The sequence below is a fragment of the Oryzias melastigma genome, linkage group LG21 (genome assembly GCF_002922805.2).
Source record: "Oryzias melastigma strain HK-1 linkage group LG21, ASM292280v2, whole genome shotgun sequence".
NCBI classification, from domain to species: domain Eukaryota; kingdom Metazoa; phylum Chordata; class Actinopteri; order Beloniformes; family Adrianichthyidae; genus Oryzias; species Oryzias melastigma.
Window position 1 is genome coordinate 27423680 of NC_050532.1, and position 24428 is coordinate 27448107.

Below are 24428 nucleotides of genomic sequence, written 5' to 3' on the forward strand. Positions count from 1 at the left end.
GCCTTGGCTCTCCAGAATCAGGTCACTTCACCCCAAATCTCGCCGTCTCCACCTCCTGAGTTCACCGTCAGACGCGTTCTGCTCTGGTCTTTTTAGAAACACAGGAGCTCCTCGCCATCAGAACTCCTCTGAGGGGGTGCCGGAACGAACGCATGGCAGCATCTTCATTCCCTCAGATCCTCTTTTCTGTTTCTCTCATTTCCCGGATGTTTCCTCAAACGTCGGTCGGTCGGTCGGGCAGGAAGCCCCGCCCCCTCGGGGAGCAGGTTGGAGTTGGGTTGCAGGGAAAGGTCGTCCACTTTCTTTATGTAGCCTCTCAGCTGTCGGCTTAGACTGTAGTGAAGATATTTGTACCTTTGCCTTAAATCGAGCTTGCTTAGACGAGGGATCGCTTCGTTCTCCGCCTCCCCTTTAAGATCCGCCCCCTGTCCTGCTGCGGCGGTGGACGGCGAGTAGCATGCATCTGCTCTGACGACCACAATGACTGAATCATTCACTTTTTTTGGTGGTTTCTGGGAAGATGAGGGTTCATCCGATTGGTCCCTGTCACTCAGAAACCTCCTGAGGCTTTTTAAGGTGATTTAACCCCGCCCCCTTCCCTGTAGCGGTCTCAGATTTCATGCAAGCCTTAACTAAAAGCGTCTTTTTTTTGCAAAAGCGTAGATGCAAAGCCATGAGTGTGATGGGTTAGTGGCTGACGCGCTCGTCTGTTCAGAACCTGCTAGAAGAAAGTTGAGGAATTCTCCGGAACGTGTCCGTTTGGTTTCAGCAGAACCGCCCAGATCCGCCTCGTTCTGGGAATGTCACCTTTTTTTTTTTTTTTTGATTGATCGGCATCACTTCAGACACCCAAACTCCTCAACCATCCGTCGTCTGCATCCGCTTTTCTTTTCTACAGCTATTTTTATGTTCAACTTAAAACACTTGATTATATTAAAGGATTTGATCACAAAGCTGCTCTTTGGACTCCTTTTTCTCCATCTCCTCCATCCATCCTCACATCAGACGGGATATAAAGCCGCGGCTTTATACTGCATGGAAAACGCTGTACAGAAACGCTCACCTGTAGATGTACGTCGCTGCTTCTAGACCTGAGAATGACGATTCATCCGCTGGAGAAAGTGGAATCCTCCACATACATGTAAATATTAGGAAGTGCTCATGTCCTCCTCTGGAGATCGAACCACCGACACGCCCAGCAGGAGGCGTCCGGCCTCTGCCGTTTACACAGCTGTAAATACTCCAGATAGAAGTCGTGCTGACTCGGCGCTTTTTTTCACACTTTGTAGTTAACCCTGGATTGGCATGCATGACGCCCGCTCCCGCACAGTCGCCAGAATCCGGTTCATTCCGACTCAGGGATTCTTTTACAGCCTGACGATGCAACCGCTGTGGCATTAACTCTGAATCTGAATAAAGACTTTCTGAGGAAGTCCTCCTGTTTGAGTCTTGATGTGTTTGTGTGTCATCGCTCACCTGAGACTCACCTGCAGGACTGTGAGGAAGTCACCTGAGACGGCAGAAGAATAAAGAGAAACAATCCTCTACTTTCTGATCCCTCTCACCAAAAATGAAAAGTTGCAGTTCCTCAAAAGGCCACAAGAGGCAGAGTTTAGCCTGAGCTGCTAAAAAAGAAGCCAAAGAGGGCGACCGAGCTCGATGGGAATATCTGCAGAACCAAATATGTGAATCAGACCTCTGGTTTCCATACCGGATCAGTCAAATTGATGTAGTTATTTTCTCATTTGCAACGGCGAGTGACCCCAGAAGAGAAAAGCTGAAAAAATAAAGAAGTATGGTATTTGTACCGCCTGACATTAGTCGTGCATACTTCTTTTTTCCCCTCTGTGGTGCTTAAAACATTTTATGATACATTTTAAACTAATGAAGTCACTTTCATGAGCCATATTTGTTCCAACTGACCCAGTACATGAGGTCGGATGGAACATTTTACTCTCCGTGTTCGACCTCCAGAAACAAGTTTTGTGTTTGAGTTACAGATGCAAACATTTATCAGCAGATCCATGAAGCTAGTTTGTGTCGAAGTTTAAAGACAGTTAAAAGAGCTTTAAGTTAAAAATGTCAAAATTGTCCTCGGTCTAACATGAACTTGAAATAATAAATAATGTTCAATAAGTTTTAAGAATTGTCCTAAAATAAAAAATCAGGCTAACATGAAGCTTCTGCTGAAATGTCATTTAGCTAACGCGTGGGCAGGTTTGGACTGTGGGAGGAAGACTGTAGCGCCCCCTGGAGGAAGCAGCAAGAGGGTGAAGAAGATTATCATCATTATGGAAGAAAATCTGCAGATTTGTATTTATTTATTTAGCTGCTCTTCTTTAAATTCTCATTTTGTGGATGAAGTTTTACAAAACTGTTGTATCTCTAAAATCCAGAATAGGGAGAATTTGTTTTACCTTCAAGTACAAACGGGGACATGTGCATCGATGTTTCTGAGATCTTTATGCATTTACATAAAAACATTTGATAAAGAAAAACAAACTATTTGAATAAATAGTTTAAAAATGTTGATCTTAAATAAAGAAGCTGAGCCCTCTTCTGCAGAAAGAAACTTTTCGACCTCTGACTGGTTGAAGGAGTTATAAAATAAGTGTTTGAGGGTTCCAGTTGTTCTGTTGCCATGGTTACTGCTGTTTAACTTTCCCTGAAACTGAACCCTAACCTCCAGCCGTGAAGCTGCTGGGGGGCCGACTGGGGGCTCGTCTGAGGCTTTGAATGCAAATGTGATCACCTGAGGAGTCCTTCAGGTGTGAGGACGGCCGGACTCCGGCTCACATTTACTGTGACGGCGGACAAAATGAGCGGGTGACTTCAGATAGAAGAGATCGGTTTTAAATTTGGATTTAAACTAAAAAAACATTTTTTGATGGAGGAGGAGCAGCCTAAAGTGACCATGTCCTGCAGAGCACATGTGGAGAAAGGTAATCAACTGGTGAAAAGTTCACTTATCATATTTATTGATCCGTTTTTGTTTCTGATGAAAATATTCAGTCGGACGCTCTTCCTCCAGGGGTCACTCCTCGTCTTCAGAAGCTGAGGCTGGTCCTCTTGGGAGACAGATGGTTGGACAAGAGCGTGGCGGGAAACTCCATCCTCAGGAGACCCGTGTTCGACCTCAGCAGGGACGTGAAGATGTGCGTGAAGGGCCAAAGCGTCCTGGAAGACGGCAGGAGGGTGGTGGTGGTCATCACCCCTGAGCGGTGGATCCACTACTCCATCCGGGACCCCGACCTGCTGCAGGTGAACATGAACACCTGCATGGCCATGTGCCCACCTGGACCCCACGCCTTCCTCATGGTGGTGCGGGTCAGCTCGCTGCGGGGCAGGGAGTGGACGGTGGAGGGGCCTCTCGCTCTGCTGGGTGACTCGGTGTGGAGGAGCACGCTGGTGGTTTTTATTCGCCATGAGAAGCTGAGAGGTTCCTCTGTGGAGAACTTCATCAGCAAACATGATTTCCTGAAAGCTTTAGTGGAGAAGTGCGGACACAGGTACCAGTTTCTGGACGCCAGCGGCTCAGCGAGCTGCAAAGCTCAGGTGGATGAACTTTTGGAGAAAATTGATGCGATGGTGGAGATGCAGAAGAAGGCGGGCGGAGCTGGTTATGTGTCCAAAAAGGAGGAGGTGTCGATGGAAACGGAGGAGAAGAAGAAAGAAGTGGAGGAGCGAGCAGATTCACGACGACACAGAGCTCAGAGGAGGAGGAGGACTCTCAGATCTTTGCTGGGTATTCTCACATTCTCACTGAAGCTTCAGTCTCATGCCTGGTTCACGCTGTATGGCAAGCCAAAGGTGTCAATAATCGCCATAAACAACATATTGGCCATAAAAAATGCCTCTTTTAAGGAATGTTTTAAAAGTAGCACATAAATTACGCAGCGATTTATGGCATATAATCCACGCATTGAAAGCGCAGCTCTAGTGCGTTCAAAATTTCCTGTCGAAGGTGGAGTTTTGTTGTGGCACATATTTATGGCAAGCCAAACGGGCCAATAATCACCAGGAAAAGCGCTGTAACAAACCCCGTATCGACCATAAAAAACTCTGCTTTTAACACCTTTTAAAAGTAGCTCTTAAATTACGCAGCGTTTTCCTGCGCATAAACCGCATATTGAAAACCCCATTCTAGCGTATTCAAAACTGCCTTCAAAAGCTGCGTTTTGTTGTGTCACACATTATGGCAAGCCAAAGAGGTCAATAACCGACAGGAAAAGCGCTGTAAAAAACAGAGTTTTGGCCATGAAATTCGCTGCTTTAAACACGTTTTAAAAGTAGCACGTAAATTACGCAGCGTTTTATCGTGTATAAACCAAAGCACCGCTCTATGGCAAGCCAAAGGAGTCAATAACCACCAGGAAAAGTGCCGTAAAAAACTAGGGACCTCAGGTGGCGCAAGAAACAATCTGTAGTCAGAACCGGAAATTTAGCAACTTTAGCCAATAACGTAAGCGGAAAGTTCTCAAACTTTAAGAAACCCTTTCAGAAATTATAATTTAAAAAACTTTTCAGAACTATCAGCATTTAAGCTTTTAAATGTGAATAAATTGTAACTGTCTAAAAGTTTAGTGTGTAAGATGAGATTCAAAAAGAACAGAGAACGTTCATCGTTTTAGTTCTTTCAAGTCAATATTAACAAGTGTTCACAGTTGTAGATCTGCACCCGTTTACCTCTGGAGAAAAAAACGGGAAATGCCATTTTTTTTCTCTGTGAATCAGCTGATCATGTCCGCAGTTACGGTTTACAAAGGGACAAAAGTTCGAAAGCTTAAACGGGGGTTTCAGTTGAGGACTTCCAGTCAATGATTTCTGGGGCAAAATTATATTTTTTGCGGATGGCTCCGGTAGGGGGAGGGCCTTCCTGCTATTAATTTTCGAGAACCAAGTTTCTCTTGGTCGAAAACGCCGCTCTATGGCAAACCAAAGGGGTCAATAATCAAAAGCACCGTTTTAGCGCGTTTTGAACCTACTGGATAAACGTTAACGGTTAAAAAATTACAGTATGTTTAAGATTTTGTGCTTAAGTGTCACCAGTGTTAAAGGGTTAAAGTGGACCAGAGTCTGGATGTTCTGCTTAACCTCCAGCGAGAAAAAAGAATCTGTTTTTAGCTCTAAAGTCAATTCATTTTGGTATGAAATCTGAATTTTAATTTTTTTATGCATCTGTTTCTAACAAATTTGAGGGTAAATTTGAACTTTTTCCTCTGAATCCAGAGGGCAGGAGCTCAACACCTGAGGAGCTTCAAGTCCTGCTTGTGGGAGCAAAGCATGCTGGGAAGAGTTCATCAGCAGACACCATCCTCAGCGGCGGTGTCCTCCCTCAGGCCGGCGACCGACCAGCACAGGTGGTGGACACACCGGGCTGGCACGGTCGGTACTGCTCCAGCAGCACCCCCCAGGCCCTGCAGCAGCAGATTACCCACAGTGCATCTGTGTGTGACCCTCACGCCGTCCTGCTGGTGCTGCGCTGCGATGAGACCTTCACTGAAACCGACAGGAGGACGGTGGAGGAGCACATGGGGCTCCTCGGCTCCGGCGTCTGGACTCGGACCGTGGTTCTGTTCACGTGGGGAGACCGACTGGGACATGCGTCCATCGAGGAGCACATTGAGAGGTGGACCTCCCTGCAGCAGCTGGTGGACCGGTGTGGGAACAGATACCACGTGTTTGACAACTCCAACAGAGGTGGAAACTTCCAGGTGAGAGAACTTTCTGAGAAGATTGAAGAGACACACATGGAGAACGACGCTGAGATCCTTCTGGAGAGTTTACAGGATCTCCTCCAACAAAACCAGCAAAACTCCAAGAAGGCTTCAAGAAAACTGAGGGAAGTAAAGATGGAGAAGAAGAAGAGGATAGAGGAGTTGATGAAAGAACTAAAAGAGAAAGAAGAGCAGATAGAAAACCTGATAGAAGCAAAACTCCAAGAAGAACAAAGAGAGAGAATCGGTCTGAAGAGATCTGCAGAGGATGACATCATCCGGAGTCTGAGGGAATGCAGAACCTTAACGGACCAACACCAGGAAGAAGGACATTTCTCTCCCACGTCTGAGGAAAACGATGAGGAACCTGTGAACATTTGGAAGGCGTCAGAGCAGGTGAGGAGGAGGCGGAGCCAAAAGACCCAGACGACTCTCTCCTTCAACCACAGAACTGCAGATCTCAGGAGACGATCAACGTTTCTGACTCTGTCAGTTCAGCCACACAAACTCAGTGAGTATCAGCTGGAGGAGAAACCATCCTCCTGAAGCTCCATGAGGAGTCTCTGATGTTTCTCCTGCAGGAGCAGAGGAGGAGGAGGAGGAGGAGGAGGAGAGGAGGGCGACGCAGGAGGACGGAGGAGCGACTGAAGAGAAGGTGAGAACCACGACAGAGTCTCAGAGATACCGGATCGATTCTCTCTGAGGAGATAATCCGGATTCATTTCTGTATCGTCGGGACAGGTGTCTCCACACCTGAAGAGTTCTCGTTTCTGTCTTCATCTCCAAACTTTCTTTCTTTTCTTTAACGTTTCTGATCCTGAGATTTCATCAAACTCTGTGAGACTCTTTTTGTGTTGGTTTTGTTTTCAGGTGTGCAGGTGAATTTACCTGCTGACATTTTAAAAGGAGAAACCAAAGAGAACAAACTGATCCTCAGATCTGATGATCTTCTCAGATCACTTTAAATCCACAGGAAGCTCAGAGGCAGAGACTCACTGCATCCTCTCTGGTCCTTTTTTAAAAACATTTTTTGTTTGTTTTTGGTACTAAAAATATTTAATTTTTACTGAAATCATTAAATATTTTCTGCGATTAATCAATAATCAATAAGGTTACTTGAAAGTAATCTGCAGTTAATCTGATCAGAAGTGGATTATAAGAACTATAGAAAACTATCAAATGAAGTAGCTGTGGAGGTGGGATTATGATCGTTTCCTTCTTCCTACTCCTTTTCAATCAATCAATCAATCAATCAATCAATCAATCAAAACAAACTTTGATGTAAATTTAACTTAAATGCATTAAGTTAACTTTCATATTAACAAAAACCTTGATAAATGAGGATGACCTTTTGACCTTTTTATGCATGAATTGAATCAGATCAGATTTGTGATCAGGAAACAACTGGAATAAATGTCATTAATGTTTTTCAGAAAATGAACTTTTTCTCCTGAAAGGAAATTATTTTACTAACAAAAACAGGGTAAAGTGGACTTTTAAATGCTTTATCTTCAAAGTTGATTGAAAACATTTTTTTTTCTGACCTGTTTACCTAACAGTAGTAGGGATAGGCTCCAGCAACCCCGTGAAGATAGTGATGATTTTCCTTCTTTTGTTGTTTGTTTTTGTTTTTTATGTATTTGATCTTCTCTGCAGCTCCAACGTTTTCCATGTTCTGCAGAGAGAAATTCTGCCTCCAAATCTTTTCTAGGAATCCGTTATGTGGCTTCTTCTCTGTGTAAACAAACAAACAAACAGATGTCTGAGTAAACAGACGGAGTAAACGATCCTCATCGTCCGTACAGTTCTGCGTTTGCTCCTCAGGCTGATGCTGACGGATCTTCCTCGTGGCCGACAGCTGGAGCTGCAGCTCTGGGCGCCGCCGTCGGGACGCTCGTCCCGTTTTTGAGGCTTCCTGCAGGAATCGGCGTCCAGTCGGCCGTTTTTCCTGCAGCTGGAGCCGCACTGGGCAGCATGCTGATCCAGAGAGGAAGATTCAGGAGGAAGGACGTCAGCGAGGACGTCCAGGAGACGCTGGAGGGACGACTGGAGACGGTCCTGTTAAACTCAGACAAATAAAACTATGAAAAACATTTAAAAATGTTAACATTCCTCCTCTTTATGTGCAAATTCTGAGTGAGTTCAGAAGCTTTCAGGAGTTTGAGATTGAAGACTATATCCTAATGATGCTAAATTAATCCTCAAATCAACAAAACAAAAAGATATTTTTAGTCTTTTTGTGTCTCAGTCTGGAATCATTTGAATTCTGGAAAATAATCATGTTTTAAATTCAGTTCAAATCCTTCAAAACTAAAATCCAGATCATTAAAAGATACAATTGTCTCATTTTAAAAACGTTTAGCTGATTAAATGAAACATTTAGATCAAGAAAAATAAAAGAAAACTCATTTTCATGATGACCAACATCTGATTGATGTGTTCATTCTTTACTGATCGTCTCCAAACACTTTCAGAACCACAAAAATATATATTTCTGGGTCGGTTTTTAGAAAAACAACAGAATGAAAATGTTATATTAAGTTAACCATAAAAGAATAAAAAAAACAAGAAGAATATTTCACTTTTAATCAACATTAAAATAATGACTTTTTGACAGATTTAGTCTTTAAATAATTAATCATCAACTTTGCTTTTAGTTCTATCAACTCATTTTTTTTTAACTTAAGGCAACTGGATTTTACCGAAAAATAAAAATAAATCAATTGCTTAGAATGAACCCACATATTTGCACTAAAATACTAAGTATATTTATTTGAATAAACTTCATATTTTTATCCAATTTCACTCATTTGTATTTATATTTATCATATACGTAATTATGATTTTGTTTCAAATAAATTTATTTGTTTCACTGTTTTATTCAAGTAAACAGGGGCTTTACTCTTTTGAATGTAAAGAGTTAAACAAATCCTTTGTTTCTGTTTTTGGTTTGTGAAATCAGGATTTCCTCCAGACATGAAGTCATTTTGAATCCAGTGAGTTTTGTTTGTTTTTATTCTTTAATCACTAATATTCTGATGGTGATCCTGAAAATCCCCAGAGGTGTATGGAGCTGAATTTGAGTCAATATTATTTGAAACCCAAATAAAACAACTTACAATTAATATTAGTGTTTGGCCAAAAATATGTAGAATGTCCAAAACGTGTTACTATTCTAAAATAAACGTAATTGTTTTCTGCTTCAAATGTTTCTTAGGTTTCAAAACCAAAAATTTCCATTTCAATTTTTTTTCTTCGTTTTCAAATCTGAAAATTTCTGTTTCAAAACGTTTGGCCCCGTTGTGGCACCTTGGGGCGGGGCTAACAGGAAGGACCAATCAAAATGGGTGAAGGTGGTAACTTCAGTCCCGGTGCGTTCACTGACTCTGAAAACTGTGATAATTACGGTCTGAAATAGTCTGAAGTTTTCCCAAGACGGGTGTGTAAAAAACCTGTTTTATCGCATACAAACCGGACGTCCAAAACGCTGTTCGGCCGCGTTCAGAGAGTCGTCTTTAGTGTTAAGACGGGCATTGAAACGTCCTTTAAAAACGATGAAAACATCGAAAACGTCCTTAAAATGTTGTGCTAGCAACCTGCCACAACGGAGCCAAAGGTTTGGAAACTGAAATAGTCAGATTTGAAAACGAAAAAAAGAGTTGAAAGTAAAAAAAAAAAAAAGATTTGAAGCTGAAAAACAAGTTTTGGAATTAAAATTTTGAGTTTTGAAACCTAAAAAAAAAGCTCATTTGAAGCTGAAAATAATGTTTTGGACATTTTCGATTTTTTTTTTTTTGGCTAAACACGATTATTCTTTTTATTTGTTTTATTTGGGTTTCAAATAAGCAGAGCGCTAAGCAGAATGCCGGCATTTCTACGGTTGACTGAAAACAAAGTTTTAGTTTTAATTAAACATACAAAAAAAAAAGAAAAATTAAGTTCATCTGCATAATTGACATTAAGCTGATAACAAACAAAAACACGCCTGAATCAATTAAACATTTGAAAATGTTTTTTAAAGAATAAATGCTATTCTATTCTATTCTATTCTATTCTATCCTATTCTATTCTATCCTATTCTATTCTCTTCTGCATAAATAAACTGAAATAAACATTGAACAAACGTGCTTTCTTGCTGTTTGCAGTTCGGTCATCTGCAGTTACAGGCAGGCGCCACCAGGGGGCGGAGCTGTCACGTGGGATGCAGAGGCTGATTCATCCTCCTGAAAGCTTCTTGCATAATCCAGAACATCCTCACAGCAGCTGCTTCTCCTGCACTGACGAGCTGCTGCTGATGTTTGAGAATGACTTTTAGAAAAGAAGATTAATGAAACCTGAGAAGCAGAAACTCTCCGGATGGATCTGGTTTTAGGGTTTTACTCACGCGTTTCTGATGTTTTAGGAGTGTTTATCGTCATATTTCATGTTCACGTGATCAGTTGTTTTGATGTTCAGTCTGTCTGCATCTAAATCTGGTTTACTTCCTGATTTCACTTTAGATTTAAATCATTTGATATATTTGAGTCTCATTTTCCTTATTATCCTATTTCTCTCTATTGGAGGATGTGGACGATCTTTGTGGATTTATGATGAGAAACATGGAGAAAAGTCTGTCTTATCATCATTCATTCATCAAGTCAGAATCTTTTGGTCTGAATTGAACGTTTTCCTGCAGTTTCACCAGCGTAGCATCAGTTTTTTCTTTGCTGGTTTTCTCTGCAGATCATCCAAAAGCTCCAGAATCCAGAGTCTGAACATAAATAAACTCACAGGAAACTGGAAACTGAAGAGGAAAATGTTCCTCTCTGTGAACTGGTGAGCTGAAACACTTCAGGCTCTCACAGACTTTATTCCTCCGTTTGATCTAATAATCTCTTTAGATCAGTTTCTGATCTGGGATCAAACAGATCGGATCAAACGGGGAACGCCGTACGCATCGACGCCACAATGCCACCGTCCCGCCTTTCATCTCCATTTGTGGTTTGGTTTTTAGTTTTGGATGCTGGGTTTTGCTTTAGTTTGGGGATCGATGAGGTTTCTGTTTGACCTTCATCTCTGAGCTGATCTGTGAAGGACGGATTCAAACTGAGAACATTCTGGTGTTTTCTACGAACCACCTTCTGCTGGAAGAGAGAGAGTTCCTCTGGACAGGAATCCCGTTTCCTTTAGTCCGGGGAGGAAAACACTGCAGACGGCCTCCGGGATTAACTGAAGATTTGATTAATCTGTCCCACTGAGGAGGATGATGAGATTAGGATGGAATACACTGTTTTTGAGAGGATGAGTTGATGCTTTTACACTGAAAGGGTTTGACGTCTGAAGACCCGAATGGAGGATGAATCAGAGGAGAACAGGAGGAGGTCATGAGTGGATTTTAATCTGTTCAATTCATCTCATGAACTAATAAGGTCAATAAATGTTACAGCTGTGATTGTAAGTTTACAAACTCTGGTACAAATGATAAATTCTAGACTATATTTCAGAGAATCTGAATGAAAACACAAAAACTTTTCCTCCAATAATAGTTAGTGGTTGGATTAAACCAGGAGTCTGAACCGTTGATACTAAAAAAAGACATTAGGTTGAGTTTGTAACTTGTATAAAATACATTTTTAGGTGTAAAATACAGAAGTTTAAGTTGATTTATCCTGGAATAATATCACTGCATTTTTATTATTCAGAATTATGTTAAAAAGTTACAGTTTTAAAGTTTTAAAACTTGACATTCTGATAGTTTTTGGACTATTTTGACATTTACTGAGATTTTTTAGACTGTTTTGGAGTCTAACTAACATTTCGGCTACATGCTAGCTGTTTTGGCTAACCTGAGGTTTTTATATTTAGTTGAGGCTAATTTGGAATCTAGCTAATATGTTAGCTGGTTATCATCTTCTGCCTTTTCAGATATTAACTTTAGCGTTTTCAGCTATCAGCACCAGAATCTTCAGCAGCCAAATTCATCTTCCAGCATTCACACTTGGATGATCACAGGTAATGTTATATATCTAGTTCATAAATGTGTTAAAAAGTTACAGTTTTAAGTTATAAAAATGTAGTTTTAAAAAGTGTGTTCATAAATGTTTATCCTGTTCGATCTAAAGAGAGTTTTGGATTTTGGCCCCTTTAGTGATTGAGTTTAACACTCTGATCTACAGTCATTGAATTATAGTGTTTTGTGTTTTATTACATTATTTTTGACAGCAGCACACTCAAGGTTCCTTCAAAATAAAAGACACATTTCCTCCTTCAGCAGATTCATAAACTTGTCAAACAGTCAAACTCTTTTATGGTCGACCGTTGACCTTTCTCTCACATATAAACATGAAAACGTTGGCTAGGAACCCAGTTTAGTTTAAAATCCAGATGTAAATGAAACAACTTTGTCTCTGAAGAGCAGAAAGACTCTGTTGTTCATCAGCAGACAAGAAAATGTTCTTTAAGATGATTCTGATAATAAACCCCTCTGACAGAAGATTCAACCTTTTGCCATCGTTTTAGACAGTTCTTTAAAATATTACTAATTTAAGAATAAATTGCTAAACTTAATAAACAGAAACAAATTAACCGACATTCGAATTCATCATTTATTCAAATTGTTTTCACTTTTTCTTTAAAGCCGAACATCCTCAGGTTGCAGAGCCCTGGATTAAAGCAGTTTAACCCTTAAGATCATAATGATTCACCTCCGTGTTTCAGTGTTCTCATCTTGTCGACTCCAATCCAGATGTTTTTGTTTGTGGTTCCATCTTAGTCTCATGGTCCAGAAGTTTGGAGGCGTGTCTCTGAGCTGTTTGGTGTTTTGTAAGCAGATATTTTGGCTCAAAAAACTACTTTTTTCTGACATCTCAACCACGTTTCTTCAGGCGTGTCCTCATTGTGAATCATCAAACCTCCAACCACAGATTTCTGAATCACAGCTCACGTTGTTTATTTAAATCTCTGAGGATTTATCCGGCAGAAATGGTTCTGACTGTGGTTTAGTTTCTACAGAACTCTCTTTCCACGTCTTCATGACTTTCATTCTTATCCCTTTCCTGTTTGTTGAGTTCGGTTACCTTTCCCCATAGATTTTCTAGCTTTGACTGAGGATCCAGAAATGTCGGTGGATGAAGGACGAAGGGTCTGTTGGGAGCTCACAGAGAGATTAACACAGAGATTACAGGTGAGGATGTTACCTGTAGCTGCCGTTCAAACTCGTTTGGATCCGTTTGAGTTCATGTTTTCAGAACAAAGGATGCTAACTTCAGAACAGGGTCATCGGGAAGTTTCTGTTGTCATTTCAATAAATGTCTTCACCCAACAACCAACTACACTGTAAAAAGTAAAATATTGAATCAATTAACAACTAAAATTCTAATTTTAAAATATTCATTTTTATCAAATTACATTTTTAAGTTGAGTAAACAATAAACTCCAAATTTTAGTTTGATTAAAAACTAATCATTTGAAATTGAATAATTGACAGAACTTTTGTTAATTGATCCAATGTTTCACTTTTTACAGTGTATGAGTGGGAAAAACCTGTTTGTGTTTTTATTAATATTCTACAAAATAACCAAGAAATGATGGTTTCTTCCAGGGAATGTAAAGTCATGAACGCAACTGTATCTACAGTAGATTTTGTTCCAAATATGTTCTTAATCCGTGGATTACATCCTAAAATCTGATCGCTCAGACACTCTTTTGAGGATTTTTTTTCTTTCATATTTTGTTATCTTTGTTTAAATAATTTGCAGTGTTCAAACAACTGAATTAAAGTTAAATTGAGGAATTACCTGCAGATGCTTCACTTTTGAACACATTTGAGTCATTTGTCGTCATATTTGTCTGTAAAACTTGAAGATCAAATCTTTAAAAATGTGAAGAAACTGTTTGGTGAGAACGTTACCAGAGAGACTGGAGTTTGCTGAAAGCGTCTGTGTTTAAAATCATTACGTAATTCGACCAAAATAAATAGTGTTACAAACCTTAAAATACAGCGTCTATTCTGAACTGACCTTCACTGAAGCCCCAGAATAACCAGAAACTCTAATCCAGGAGCCAAAAGTCTGGGATCATCCAACTTCAACATTTCTGCTCATTTTTCTCCAGTTATCTCCAGAAACATTCATTCAAGAACTTTGGTTTTGTGTGTTTGATAGACGATCAGTCTCTGTCTCTGTCCCACTGCAGGGTGGAGGGTCAGACCGTCATGTAACCCGGTGAGGAGTGCCAGTCCTTCTCACAGTAATGGGATCAGCGCCGGGATCCGAGCAGATCCCGAGGACACGGAGTACCGCTCAACCACAGCCAGAGGAGACGGAATGAAATATGTTCCAGGGAGGAGGCCTGATGGAGGTCACGGCCCGGTTTAGGTCAGAATCCATTCCTCTGAATGTTTCAGGTCAGGTGTTGGTTTTTGGTGACGATTCGCTAAAGAAACTGATGGAAAACCAAAGAAGTGAAGGTTCACAGACGAAGATCAGCATGATCTGATCTGTAAACGAGGTTTTCTCGGATCACGTGAATGAATGAATCCAAAGCTTTAGTAGCACTGAACTTTAAAAGTTCTGCACAAACATAACATCGAATGGATTCCAGGAATGTGTTTGTGTAAATCCAGCGTTTTGAAATCTCTTCTGTGTGAAGAAGTTTATCTCTCTACGACGTTTCTTCTGTTTTATTGGTTCCAGCAGCATCATTTCCTGGTTCTTCCTCCAACAAGGTTTGGTTCTTTGGTGTTTTCATAAAGCTCTGTGTCAAAGTCAAGGCCCGGGGGCCGGATCTGGCCCTCTGGGTAATTCTATCCGGCCCTCCAGATCATTTCATTTTATTAATGACCCGATGTTATCTTGAGCTCATTTATAATTTAATAATTTTGACAAAATATATTTTTATGGAGAGTAAAATATTGAAAGTTATTTAAGGTTTAAGTTGATTTATTCTGGAATAATATTCCTGATTTTTATTATTCATAATTATGTTAAAAAGTTACAGTTGTAAAGTTTTAAAAATGTAGTTTTAGTGTTCAATAAATCCTGTTTGGTGTGTTTCGCATTTTGACACCTCTGTTTTAAGGGTTTAACTTCAGGTGTAGATCCAGGGGAGCTGTGAGACTAAAAGGAGAACATTTTCTTTCATTGATGGAGTTGTAATATTTCTCTGATAAAGATACCTCCTGGTTTTGCTCCTTCTGGTGGTTTTAATCCTGACCTGATCATGATTTTCTGGATCATGTCTGATGGACTCTGCTCCTCTTGGACTGTTTTGATTCGATGTTCGACTGTTGAACTGGAGGATCTGTTGATGCCTCTTGGATGATCCAGTTTGTGGGATTACGCAGCTGAATTCGTCCTGACAGAGAGGAGGAACATCCCTCACTTCCACAGGAGGAGAATCTCTCCGCGTTCAGAGTGTCGCAGTCTATCAATAGAAACAGAGCAGCAAGCCCCGCCCCGCTGTGATTGGATCATCGATCTGCTCTGTGATTGGCGGGCTCGGCTGCCGGTCAGGGCGCTGCGCCTCTTGTGGCTCCGGGCTGTGGATGCTGGCGCAGACGCTGATCCTCGCTCAGGTGTGTGGCGCAGCGTCGACCGGAGCGCGTGAAGCGGAGCTGCGGGTGGAGGGCGCGTGGATGGAGCTGCAGTCGTGACTCCGTCCGCCTCCCACTGCAGAAGCCCGTGCGCTGAAGTCGCAGCAGCAGCAGCAGCATCGTCCCCGCGCGCCAGCGGCAGCGCTCGCCTCCGCAGACATGGGCACCGTCCTCTCCATCTCCCCCGCCAGCAAAAAGGCGTCGATCATGGACGCGGAGGTCTCCGCCGACGCGCTGAAGACCGACAAGAGCCTGAAGCGCCACTCCATGTTCGTGTCGCTCTCCTGGAAGAAGCTCGTGGCCAACTCGGCCAAGAAGAGCGCGAAGAAGGTGACCCCGAACCCGCTGCCCGCCCGCGAGCTCCCGTCCAGCCAGGTGGCGCAGCGCAACAGCGAGAACAGCCGGAAGACGGAGGAGAAGCGGCCCAAGGCGCCCATCCCGGTGCCGGTGCCCACCGTGCCCACGCAGGGCGGGGAGGCCGCCCTCCAGAACGGCCGCCTCGCGTCGGTGCAGAAGCAGCCCAGCAGCTTCTCGCTGGTGTCTCCGCGGCGGATCGTCATCCAGGCGTCCACCGGGGAGCTGCTGCGCTGCCTGGGGGACTTCCTGTGCCGCCGGTGCTTCAAGGTGAAGGAGCTGAGCAGCGCCGAGGTGGTCCTGTGGTTCCGGAACATTGACCGGACTCTCCTGATCCAGGGCTGGCAGGACATTGGCTTCATCACGCCGGCCAACGTGGTGTTCGTGTACCTGCTGTGCCAGGACGCGATCACGGACAGCGTGGAGAGCGCGGCGCAGCTGCAGGGCGCCTTCCACACCTGCCTGTACCTGTCCTACTCCTACATGGGCAACGAGATCTCCTACCCGCTCAAGCCCTTCATGAACGACGCCAACAAGGACGTTTTCTGGGAGACGTCGCTGCGCATCATCGACAGGATGAGCGCCAAAATGCTGCAGCTGAACGCGGACCCGCACTTCTTCACCGAGGTCTTCCAGGACCTGAAGAACCAGCGCGAGCCCGCGGAGGGCAACCTGGACCGCTGAGCGGAACCGGAACCGGAACCGTGGCGCACTTTGAATGTAAAAGAGTCCCGCCAGCGCGGGTGGAGGGCTTCTCTGAAGCCGCGCGCTTTTACGCAACGTCGGTGTGGCGCTGAGGCCGCAGTGCGCGCGCGGGGGGAAGGGATGGGGGGGAGGGGGGTCATGCATGCCTGTAGATGTTTTCTGTTTGCTTCGTCTGTGCAGCATCACATCTTTAGTCTCCACATCGCGGGAAGTCAAAGGATGAGGGACGTGGAGGCGGAGCTGTCCAGGGTGCTGACACGCGCATCCATTTCTGCTCCTCCTTTTCTTTTATATTTAGAGCCGAGCCGAGCCGAGCCGGGCTTAACGGGGCCACAGTTAGCCCAGCACACTTTCAGCACATAAGCCTTAGAAGCAGACGAGGCATAATCTGCTGTTTCCAAACATCCCCGGAACAAACTGAAGGGATCCCAAACCTCATCCTCCCCGCCGAACACACCTGCACAGGTGTGGCTTTGAGCTGACTGTTTCAAAGCTGCTCCACAATCGATTGTACAGTTTCTCAAAAGATTGTTTTTAATCTTCTGTGTGCCAACTGTGACAAAAGCCTGAAGCTTTGAGGTTTACATGTACAAATCCCATATTTGAACTGTCTGCTTGTTATCTATGGAGCTAACATGGGGCCGATATTATATAAAACCCGCATAAAACAAAATGTTAAAAGATATTGGTGTTTGGCCAAAAAAGTTAAAATGTCAGAAACGTTTCGCTATTCTAGAATGAACTCAATTATTTTCAGTTTCAAACTCAAAATTTCAATTTCACCTTTTTTTTCCGGTTTTCGAATCTGAAATTTTCAAAATCAAAAATGAAAAATAAGAGACGGAAGTGAGCAAAAAAACCTGAAACTGAATAAGTTACTAGTTATCTTGTAGCTCCAGCATCACACAAACTAAATTGGGGCCAATATTATGGCCATAAATAAATAAATGAATAAAATGCTCAAACCTTTTTCCTATTCTAAAATAAACATAATTACTTTCAGCTTCAAATGTTTTGTTTTTTGGGTTTTAAATCTCAAAATTTCAGTTTCAAATCTTTTTTTCCCATTTTATAATCTGAAAATTTAAAAAACTGAAAAAAAGAGTTAAAAGTGAAGAAATGAACTGAAACAGAAAAAAATGTAATTAACAATTTGAGTTTTGAAACCTAAAATAACCAGAGCAAATCATGCTGAAATTAATTACGTTTATTTTAGAACAGCAAAAAGTTAGGGACATTTAAAAAAAGTGTAAATTTGTTTTATTTGGGCTTCAAATGATATTGGCTCCAATTTAGCTCCATAGTTCTCATGTATCTCCAGCATCACACAAACAAACAAATGGAGGTAAATTGGGGTCAATAATATTTAAAACCCAAATAAACAAATGGAAAAAAATATTGGTGTTTGGTAAAAAAATATATATATAAAATGTCCTAAACTTTCTAAGTTTAAACTAATTATTTTTTTAGTTTGTTTTTGAAAGTTTCAGTTTCAAAAAACAGAAAAAAAGAGTTGAACATATAATTTTGAGTTCTGAAACTCCAAAATACCAGAAAATTTGAAGCTTAAAATAATTAAGTTTATTTTAGTTATTATTTTTGTCCAAAACACATTTTTTTTCCTATTTGTTTTATTTGTCTTCAGAATCATATTGGCCTCTCTTGAGCTCCATACACCCACAGCTTAAAGGTAGAAGTCGTTCGTATTCTCCTGGTTCTGCCGGTTCGGTGATCGTCACCTGAACCATCGTAACGTGTCGTGGCTTGAAAAGTGAAAACGATGCTGCTCTTTTGCACAAGCGTTCGGTGTTTGCACAGTGGTATGGCGTAGCGGTCGGTCCGCATAGCTCTCAGGCGCTGGAGTCTTCATCACGTTTCACTCAGACCATCTCGGGGTCATCGTGTGCACGTCTCCAGTACACGCATTCATGTCAAGGTCAATGCAGTGTCTGTTCATGGTGACTCTTCTGAAATAAACCCAACTTTCTGCAGGCGCTCCGGTCTCTGTCTGAACTTCTTCTCTGCTCCTCAGAGCTGCTGCTACCTTCTTATCCAACACCCACTAATCCTGGACTCGTAACGAACCCCTGAGACATCGTTATGCAACCGGAATGACGGAAATACTCATTCTGTGTGGAGGATATTTTGTTAAAGGTTGCCACGAAACTGCAGCTCCAGAGATTTGATTGGTTGCTATGAAACGAGGCGTTGCTAGACTGAAAGTTTCACTGAAACGTCTCTCATGGCTGAAGTTTATGGTGTAAAATCGAGGACATCAGAGCTGCTGACACACATACGGAGATATTTTTGGTTTCTCCTCTGCTGCGTTCTGAAATGAGAGCAAACTTACCAGAGAGGTTTGAATTGAAAACAGAAGTTTTCTTTTCCTCCAGCTGAGATCAGGGACCCCCCCCCCACCCTTTTTTTTTTGTTGCATTGATAAGAATTTCCTCTTGGTTTTATGAATCAGCCACGTGGGCCGGAGGCTTCTTTCATGTGATTGGCTGGAATCTGCTGCAGTCTCAGGACTGTCTCGCCTGCATCTCTTATCTTAGACCTGCAGCATCTATTTACAGAAACAAAACCCAGAGCAGAGAATTAGGACGAAAACCCAGATATCAAATCAAAATGAAACTAATGGGTCTCCTTAAAGATTTACCAGAAATCATCCAGTTAACTCTGACAAACTGCTGTCAAATAAAATTGTTTAAAAACATCACCAAAGTGACAGATTTAGATAAACTGGATTTTCTGTCTGATCGGATCCTCTTTGAACCTCCTAAATATCCCCTTAGCAAGAATTTGAATAGAACTTTATTGATCTGACAGAGTGCAGCTCAAGAGAAAAACAAACGAGTCACACAGAGGAGCTGTGCTGATAGAATAAATGACCTGTGGAGCATCTCAGTCCTACACTGGAGGCGCCTGACTTTCTGAAGGAACTTCTCAGCCTACAGATCAGACCCGGTCCTCCAGACCAGATCCAGTCCTCCAGATCAGATCCGGTCCTCCAGACCAGATCCGGTCCTCCAGAATAGATCCAGTCCTCCAGACCAGATTCAGTCCTCCAGATCAGATCCGATCCTCCAGAACAGATCCGGACCTCCAGAACAGATCTGGTCCTTCAGAACAGATCCGATCTTCCAGACCAGATCCAGTCCTCCAGATCAGATCCGGTCCTCCAGAACAGATCCGGTCCTCCAGATCAGATCCAGTCCTCCAGAACAGATCCGGTCCTCCAGAACAGATCCGGTCCTCCAGAACAGATCTGGTCCTTCAGAACAGATCCGATCCTCCAGACCAGATCCAGTCCTCCAGATCAGATCCGGTCCTCCAGATCAGATCCGATCCTCCAGAACAGATCCGGACCTCCAGAACAGATCTGGTCCTCCAGATCAGATCCAGTCCTCCAGAACAGATCCGGTCCTCCAGAACAGATCCGGTCCTCCAGATCAGATCCAGTCCTCCAGATGAGATCCAGTCCTCCAGGTGAGATCCAGTCCTCCAGATCAGATCCGATCCTCCAGAACAGATCCGATCCTCCAGACCAGATCCGGTCCTCCAGATCAGATCCGGTCCTCCAGAACAGATCCGGTCCTCCAGATCCGATCCGGTCCTCCAGAACAGATCCGATCCTCCAGACCAGATCCAGTCCTCCAGACCAGATCCGATCTTCCAGAACAGATCTGATCCTCCAGAACAGATCTGGAGGACTGATCCTTAAAATGCAAATTAAGGTCTATTACCTATTTCAGAAATGTGTTTTAAACATTCCAATAAGACTTGGGCTTTGAGCATTTTACATTCTTTCTTTTATTTTTGAAACCAACAAAAACTGGGAACACTTTCAAAAAACAACATTTATGTATATAAAATTTTGCAAATAATATTCAATTATTAATACTGAATTCTGCTTTCTTTGTTTTGTTTGTAGACCAAATCCAATAGTTTGGTTATTTAAAAGACTATTACGGTCTGGGGATTGATTATGATATCCAGAAACGATTCGATTTGATTCACAAGAGCCTGGATCATTTAGATTCTGATTTTTTTCAATTCTTTCGATTCTTCAGTTCAATTCAATTTTGAGTTCACACATTTATACACATTTGTTTAATAATCTACTTTCTGTTTTGAATAAATTTATATTATTCTGATACAGTTCACATACTGTAAAATGTATAGGTGAGAATGTTTAGGTCGACTGAGCATTAGCATTAGCCTTAGCATTAGCATTAGCATTAGCATTTGCTGTCCTATGGGGAATTCCATGAAATGTTGGCATCAAGCTAGCAGAGTTTCGCTTTATGTGCTAAATCGATTTATATTTTTATGAAACGATTATTGATCTGTTAAGTTTAAATCTATTCAAATCGATGTGATCAACCCAGCTAACTCTTACAGGTTAACCAGTGCTGGAAATGTCTTCCCGCCAAAAGTGTTTTTTGAGATTTCATGGAAGCAAACATTTTGGAATTTTGGAGCTAAATTGGGGCAAATATTATTTATTACCCAAATAAAACAAATTGTTAAAAAAAATGTTGTTTGGTCAAAAAAATGTAAAATGTCTGAAACTTTTTGCTGTTCTGAAATAAACTGAATTTTTTCAGCTTCAAAGGTTCATTTTTTCCCCTTTGGTTTGAAAACTCAAATGTTGAATTTCAAAACCTTTTTTCTCTTTTTTTCGTTTTCGATTTTGAAAATTTCAGATAAAAAAAAAATAATAATAATGACCTCAATTTGGCTCCATATGAGCAGAAAAGCCCTTATACTGCCCCTAATGGAATGATGATGAACTGCAGGTCAGAACTGTTTTTAATAGATTTTAAAGACAGTTTCAATCATGCTAATGAGATGGAGGTCTCAGAAATGGATTCATCAAATATGATTTTAGTGGTTATAGTGCTAAAAACTGTCTTCTCATAAAGAAATAATGTTTCATGGAACAGCAGGATGGACATCGATAAAATGTGAATCTTACTCTCAGTTATGATTATGATCCAAACCACCAACATAAAGAGAATTCAGACAAAAAACGTTTGTTTGTTCCTGTGTTTGGTACAGGGATTTTCTAATAGAGTGATCATCCCTACATGTTTGGAACAGATAGAATCTCTGCTTCAGAAGAACATCAGAGATTCCTGATGAAAACCATCAATCTGGAAACATGAAGTGAAATCCAGACTAAAATGCTCTGCAGGCTCTAAATATAGATGTTTGTCTGCTGACAAAGAGCCTCAGAGATTCAGGTCACGCTAACCTGAAGAGCTTAAAGGACGATTTGATTCCTAGTTTCACCAAATACAGATCCAAGTTCTCCTGGAAGATCCTCCTCCAGATCTGAGGAAATCTTTGTCGGACCGACGCGATCCTCAGGTTTGTGTGACAGAGTTCTGCCTCATGTCTGTCTGCCAGCCTGCATTGTTCAGCGGCGTCTCCATGGTAACGGGTAGGTGAGGCCGTGAGCTGCAGGGCTGAGTGTGGGCTGAGCTGCTGCCCAGACAGAGCAGACATCAGCTCCTCCACATCCCATCACTCGCATCTGCAGGACGTTCCTGCTCCTCACCGAACAGCGTCCAGCTCAGACGTCGGGGTTTTGTTTTCTGAAAGGTTTTCTGTCTCCTTCCTGATCTCAGAGAGGAATTATTTCTGTAGTTCCTGTCGTACAACAAAGCATTAAACCAACACATGTTAAACCAGGACTTTAGAGTATAAAATATATACGTTTAACAAAACAAATGTAAGTTATTTTAAACAGAGAAAACAGTCAGATACAATCAAGCTCAGAAAAAAGACAAATATTACACATTTATTAAATTAAATTACTTTATTTTGCTCTTATTATTAGGACTGGACCCCGCCTTCGCCCATCAGTAGCCGGGATAGGCTCCAGCACCCCCGTGACCCCGAAAGGGAAGAAGCGGCCAAGAAGATGGATGGATGGATAATAGGACTGGGTCGATTTCAAATTTGACAACTATTTCTTTACAAAATGTGTATTTGATTCCAAAATGTTTACTTTTAATTCATTTAACTCTTTTTATCAATTGTTTATTGTTGACATAATATAAGTCTGTCTTCATGTTTAGTAATAGTTTTGTCTGTATTTTATTTATTGATTTATTATTTCAAACTCCAGCGTTTCCTCTGATTATTATTAAAGAATGACATCGAGAATGAGAACAAAACTAAGAATGAGGATTAGGATTAAAGTTGTTCTCTGGTTTCTTGGTGAGGAACTTTCACAGGACTACCTGGTTCGGTCTGGGAGGGGGGCTCCTGTCCTGGGGGTCTGACAGCTGTGACCGGACCCTCTGCTGGTGGGGTCTCATTGAAGGTTGTGGGGATCCCCCTGTGGTCAGACACGCCCCCTGTGGTCAGACACGCCCCCTGTGGTCAGACACGCCCCCCGGGGTAAATACTATTACCTCCCAGCAGATCAGAGCCACATGTTTCTCTGCACTCAAATAAAACCTCATTTGTTTCCTGAACTTTGTCCTTTATGGGGTCAGGAGGTTGCTGGGGCTTATCCTACCTGCTGCTGGGTGAAGGTGAGGTTTTCTCTGGACAGTTCAACAGTTCAGAGACACACAATCACACCTAAAGGAGTCATAAAGGAACCTGGGAAGCATCTGTGGGAGGAAACTCACACGCATGAAGAGAAGATGAAAACAGAAAGAACACCGCTGGGATTTGAACACTGGAGGGTGAGAGTGCTTACCGCTATACCACCATGCACCACAAGTACTGCATACTTAGGACCAAATAAAACTTACTGTTGTACTCTGACTTGTTTAAGACAAACATCACAAGTGAAATCTATTTAGTCTTCTACGTAAAAGTTAAGAAACTCTTAATTAAATCTGTGGTTCCTCCATTCATCACCATCCATCTAGAAGATTCTCTGCTCATCCCAGGAGCTTCTTCAGTTCTGAAGAAAACCCTCAGATAAGCAGCTGAACGTCTTCTAGAGCAGTGGTGTCAAACTCCAAGCCTGGAAACCATCCTAGTCCATGAAACAGCCTCTGAAACCAGAGCTTCTCCTGGTGGAACGTCCAGACGTGGACCTTCATGTTTGGACCACGAGTCCGCAGCAGAACCTCTTCATCTTCATTCAGGATGTTCTGACATCCTCCTCAGTCTTCCAGATCCTGAAGCTGGAAAGCAAACCCACACCACTCTACTACCACCGCCGTGCTTGACTATTGTCCTGATGCTTTGGGGGAAATCCATGGTAGTTAGGCGGTTTTGGACAGTTTATTTGTTTATTTAGGCACAGAAAATGATATTTTGATGTGAAACATGAGAAAAATACCCCATAAAAATAACAAAAAGTTGTTTTTGTTATTGTTGAGGTTAAATCCGGTTTCTCACCTGCATTCCTTTTATAGGAAAGAAGTCCTGAAGTGGATCATCTGTTCTGACACTCCCAGGGATTATGTCTGTTCTGCTGTCCTGTTACCACATAACCAGCCTGCTAATCCCGTTAACTAGATTACTCTGGTGTTAAGTNNNGGGGGGGGGGGGGGGGGGGCACTTGGTCACCAGCTTTGTGAAGCAGAGAAAACAAGCTCTTAATTCACTCCTGTTTTTAGCAGTTTGCTCCACTTTGCAGAGCCGGCTGGTCCTCCATGAGTTCAGAGGACCGAAACATGTTTGTGCAGAAATGAGTAAAAACACAGGAAACGACGACAGGACGTTATTTAATGGATACAAACTTTGTATTATTTAAAGTGGATTCTATAAAGTCCACATTTGGCCTCGTTTTCACAAAGAAAACTCTAATTAAGGCCAGTATATATCGAGATATTAACCTCATTACTTTGAGACTTTAATAAACATTTTTTACGTTATTTTGAGAGTTGAGATAAAAAATGAGAAGATGATCCTCACAGATGACTCACTCGTCCTCCTTGTTATCTTCTCTCTTCTTCTCACCTTCTTTATTTTTGTCAGTTTTGTAGGTGATTGCTGTGAATTTGCTCCGTGTTCATCAGCCGTTCCTCCTGGAAGAATGACTCACAGACCGTGAGGTTTGGCACAAAGCACATAATGTTCACAGAGCGACGTTAATAACACCC

At 42.1% G+C, this 24428-nt stretch overlaps 3 protein-coding genes and 1 long non-coding RNA gene across 9 annotated transcripts in view; 3 read left to right on the plus strand and 1 right to left on the minus strand.

The window, feature by feature from the left end:
- Positions 1-955, plus strand: part of agpat3 (1-acylglycerol-3-phosphate O-acyltransferase 3) — a gene marked incomplete in the record, with an annotated part of 14686 nt that extends 13731 nt beyond the window's left edge. For all 3 annotated transcript variants that reach the window (XM_024285889.1, XM_036209812.1, XM_024285890.2), the window contains 1 exon segment: positions 1-955.
- A 1682-nt stretch (positions 956-2637) lies between these two features.
- Positions 2638-7818, plus strand: LOC112155546 (GTPase IMAP family member 8). Of its 2 annotated transcripts, none has more exons than XM_024287240.2 (5): positions 2638-2942; positions 3032-3745; positions 5230-6228; positions 6299-6372; positions 7542-7818. In XM_024287240.2, exons 1-5 carry the CDS (start codon positions 2888-2890, stop codon positions 7794-7796), a joined length of 2097 nt encoding a protein of 698 aa, XP_024143008.1. In that variant the 5' UTR covers positions 2638-2887; the 3' UTR covers positions 7797-7818. The 2 variants fall into 2 exon arrangements, with proteins under 2 accessions (XP_024143008.1, XP_024143009.1); XM_024287241.2 differs by having other exon boundaries at positions 7523-7685.
- A 4469-nt stretch (positions 7819-12287) lies between these two features.
- Positions 12288-18752, minus strand: LOC112155401. Of its 3 annotated transcripts, none has more exons than XR_002920785.2 (3): positions 18698-18752; positions 13493-13544; positions 12288-13029 (listed from the first exon to the last, which is right to left on the minus strand). It is a non-coding gene; the product is annotated as an uncharacterized LOC112155401 (long non-coding RNA). The 3 variants fall into 3 exon arrangements; XR_004946970.1 differs by lacking the exon at positions 18698-18752 and adding an exon at positions 13715-13897; XR_004946969.1 differs by lacking the exon at positions 18698-18752 and having other exon boundaries at positions 13493-13897.
- On the plus strand, positions 14973-17379 carry cdk5r2b (cyclin-dependent kinase 5, regulatory subunit 2b (p39)). Its single transcript, XM_024286996.2, has one exon. The coding sequence runs from the start codon at positions 15448-15450 to the stop codon at positions 16324-16326; it is 879 nt and encodes a 292-aa protein (XP_024142764.1). The 5' UTR covers positions 14973-15447; the 3' UTR covers positions 16327-17379.
- Positions 18753-24428: the final 5676 nt, after the last annotated feature.

Coding starts and splice junctions, on each gene's coding strand:
- LOC112155546 (XM_024287240.2), top strand. CDS start 2,888: ATGGAGGAGGAGCAGCCTAAAGTGACCATGTCCTGCAGAGCACATGTG. Junction 3,746..5,229: donor GACTCTCAGATCTTTGCTGG/GTATTCTCACAT, acceptor CTCTGAATCCAG/AGGGCAGGAGCTCAACACCT. Junction 6,373..7,541: donor GAGGAGCGACTGAAGAGAAG/GTGAGAACCACG, acceptor TTTGCTCCTCAG/GCTGATGCTGACGGATCTTC.
- cdk5r2b (XM_024286996.2), top strand. CDS start 15,448: ATGGGCACCGTCCTCTCCATCTCCCCCGCCAGCAAAAAGGCGTCGATC.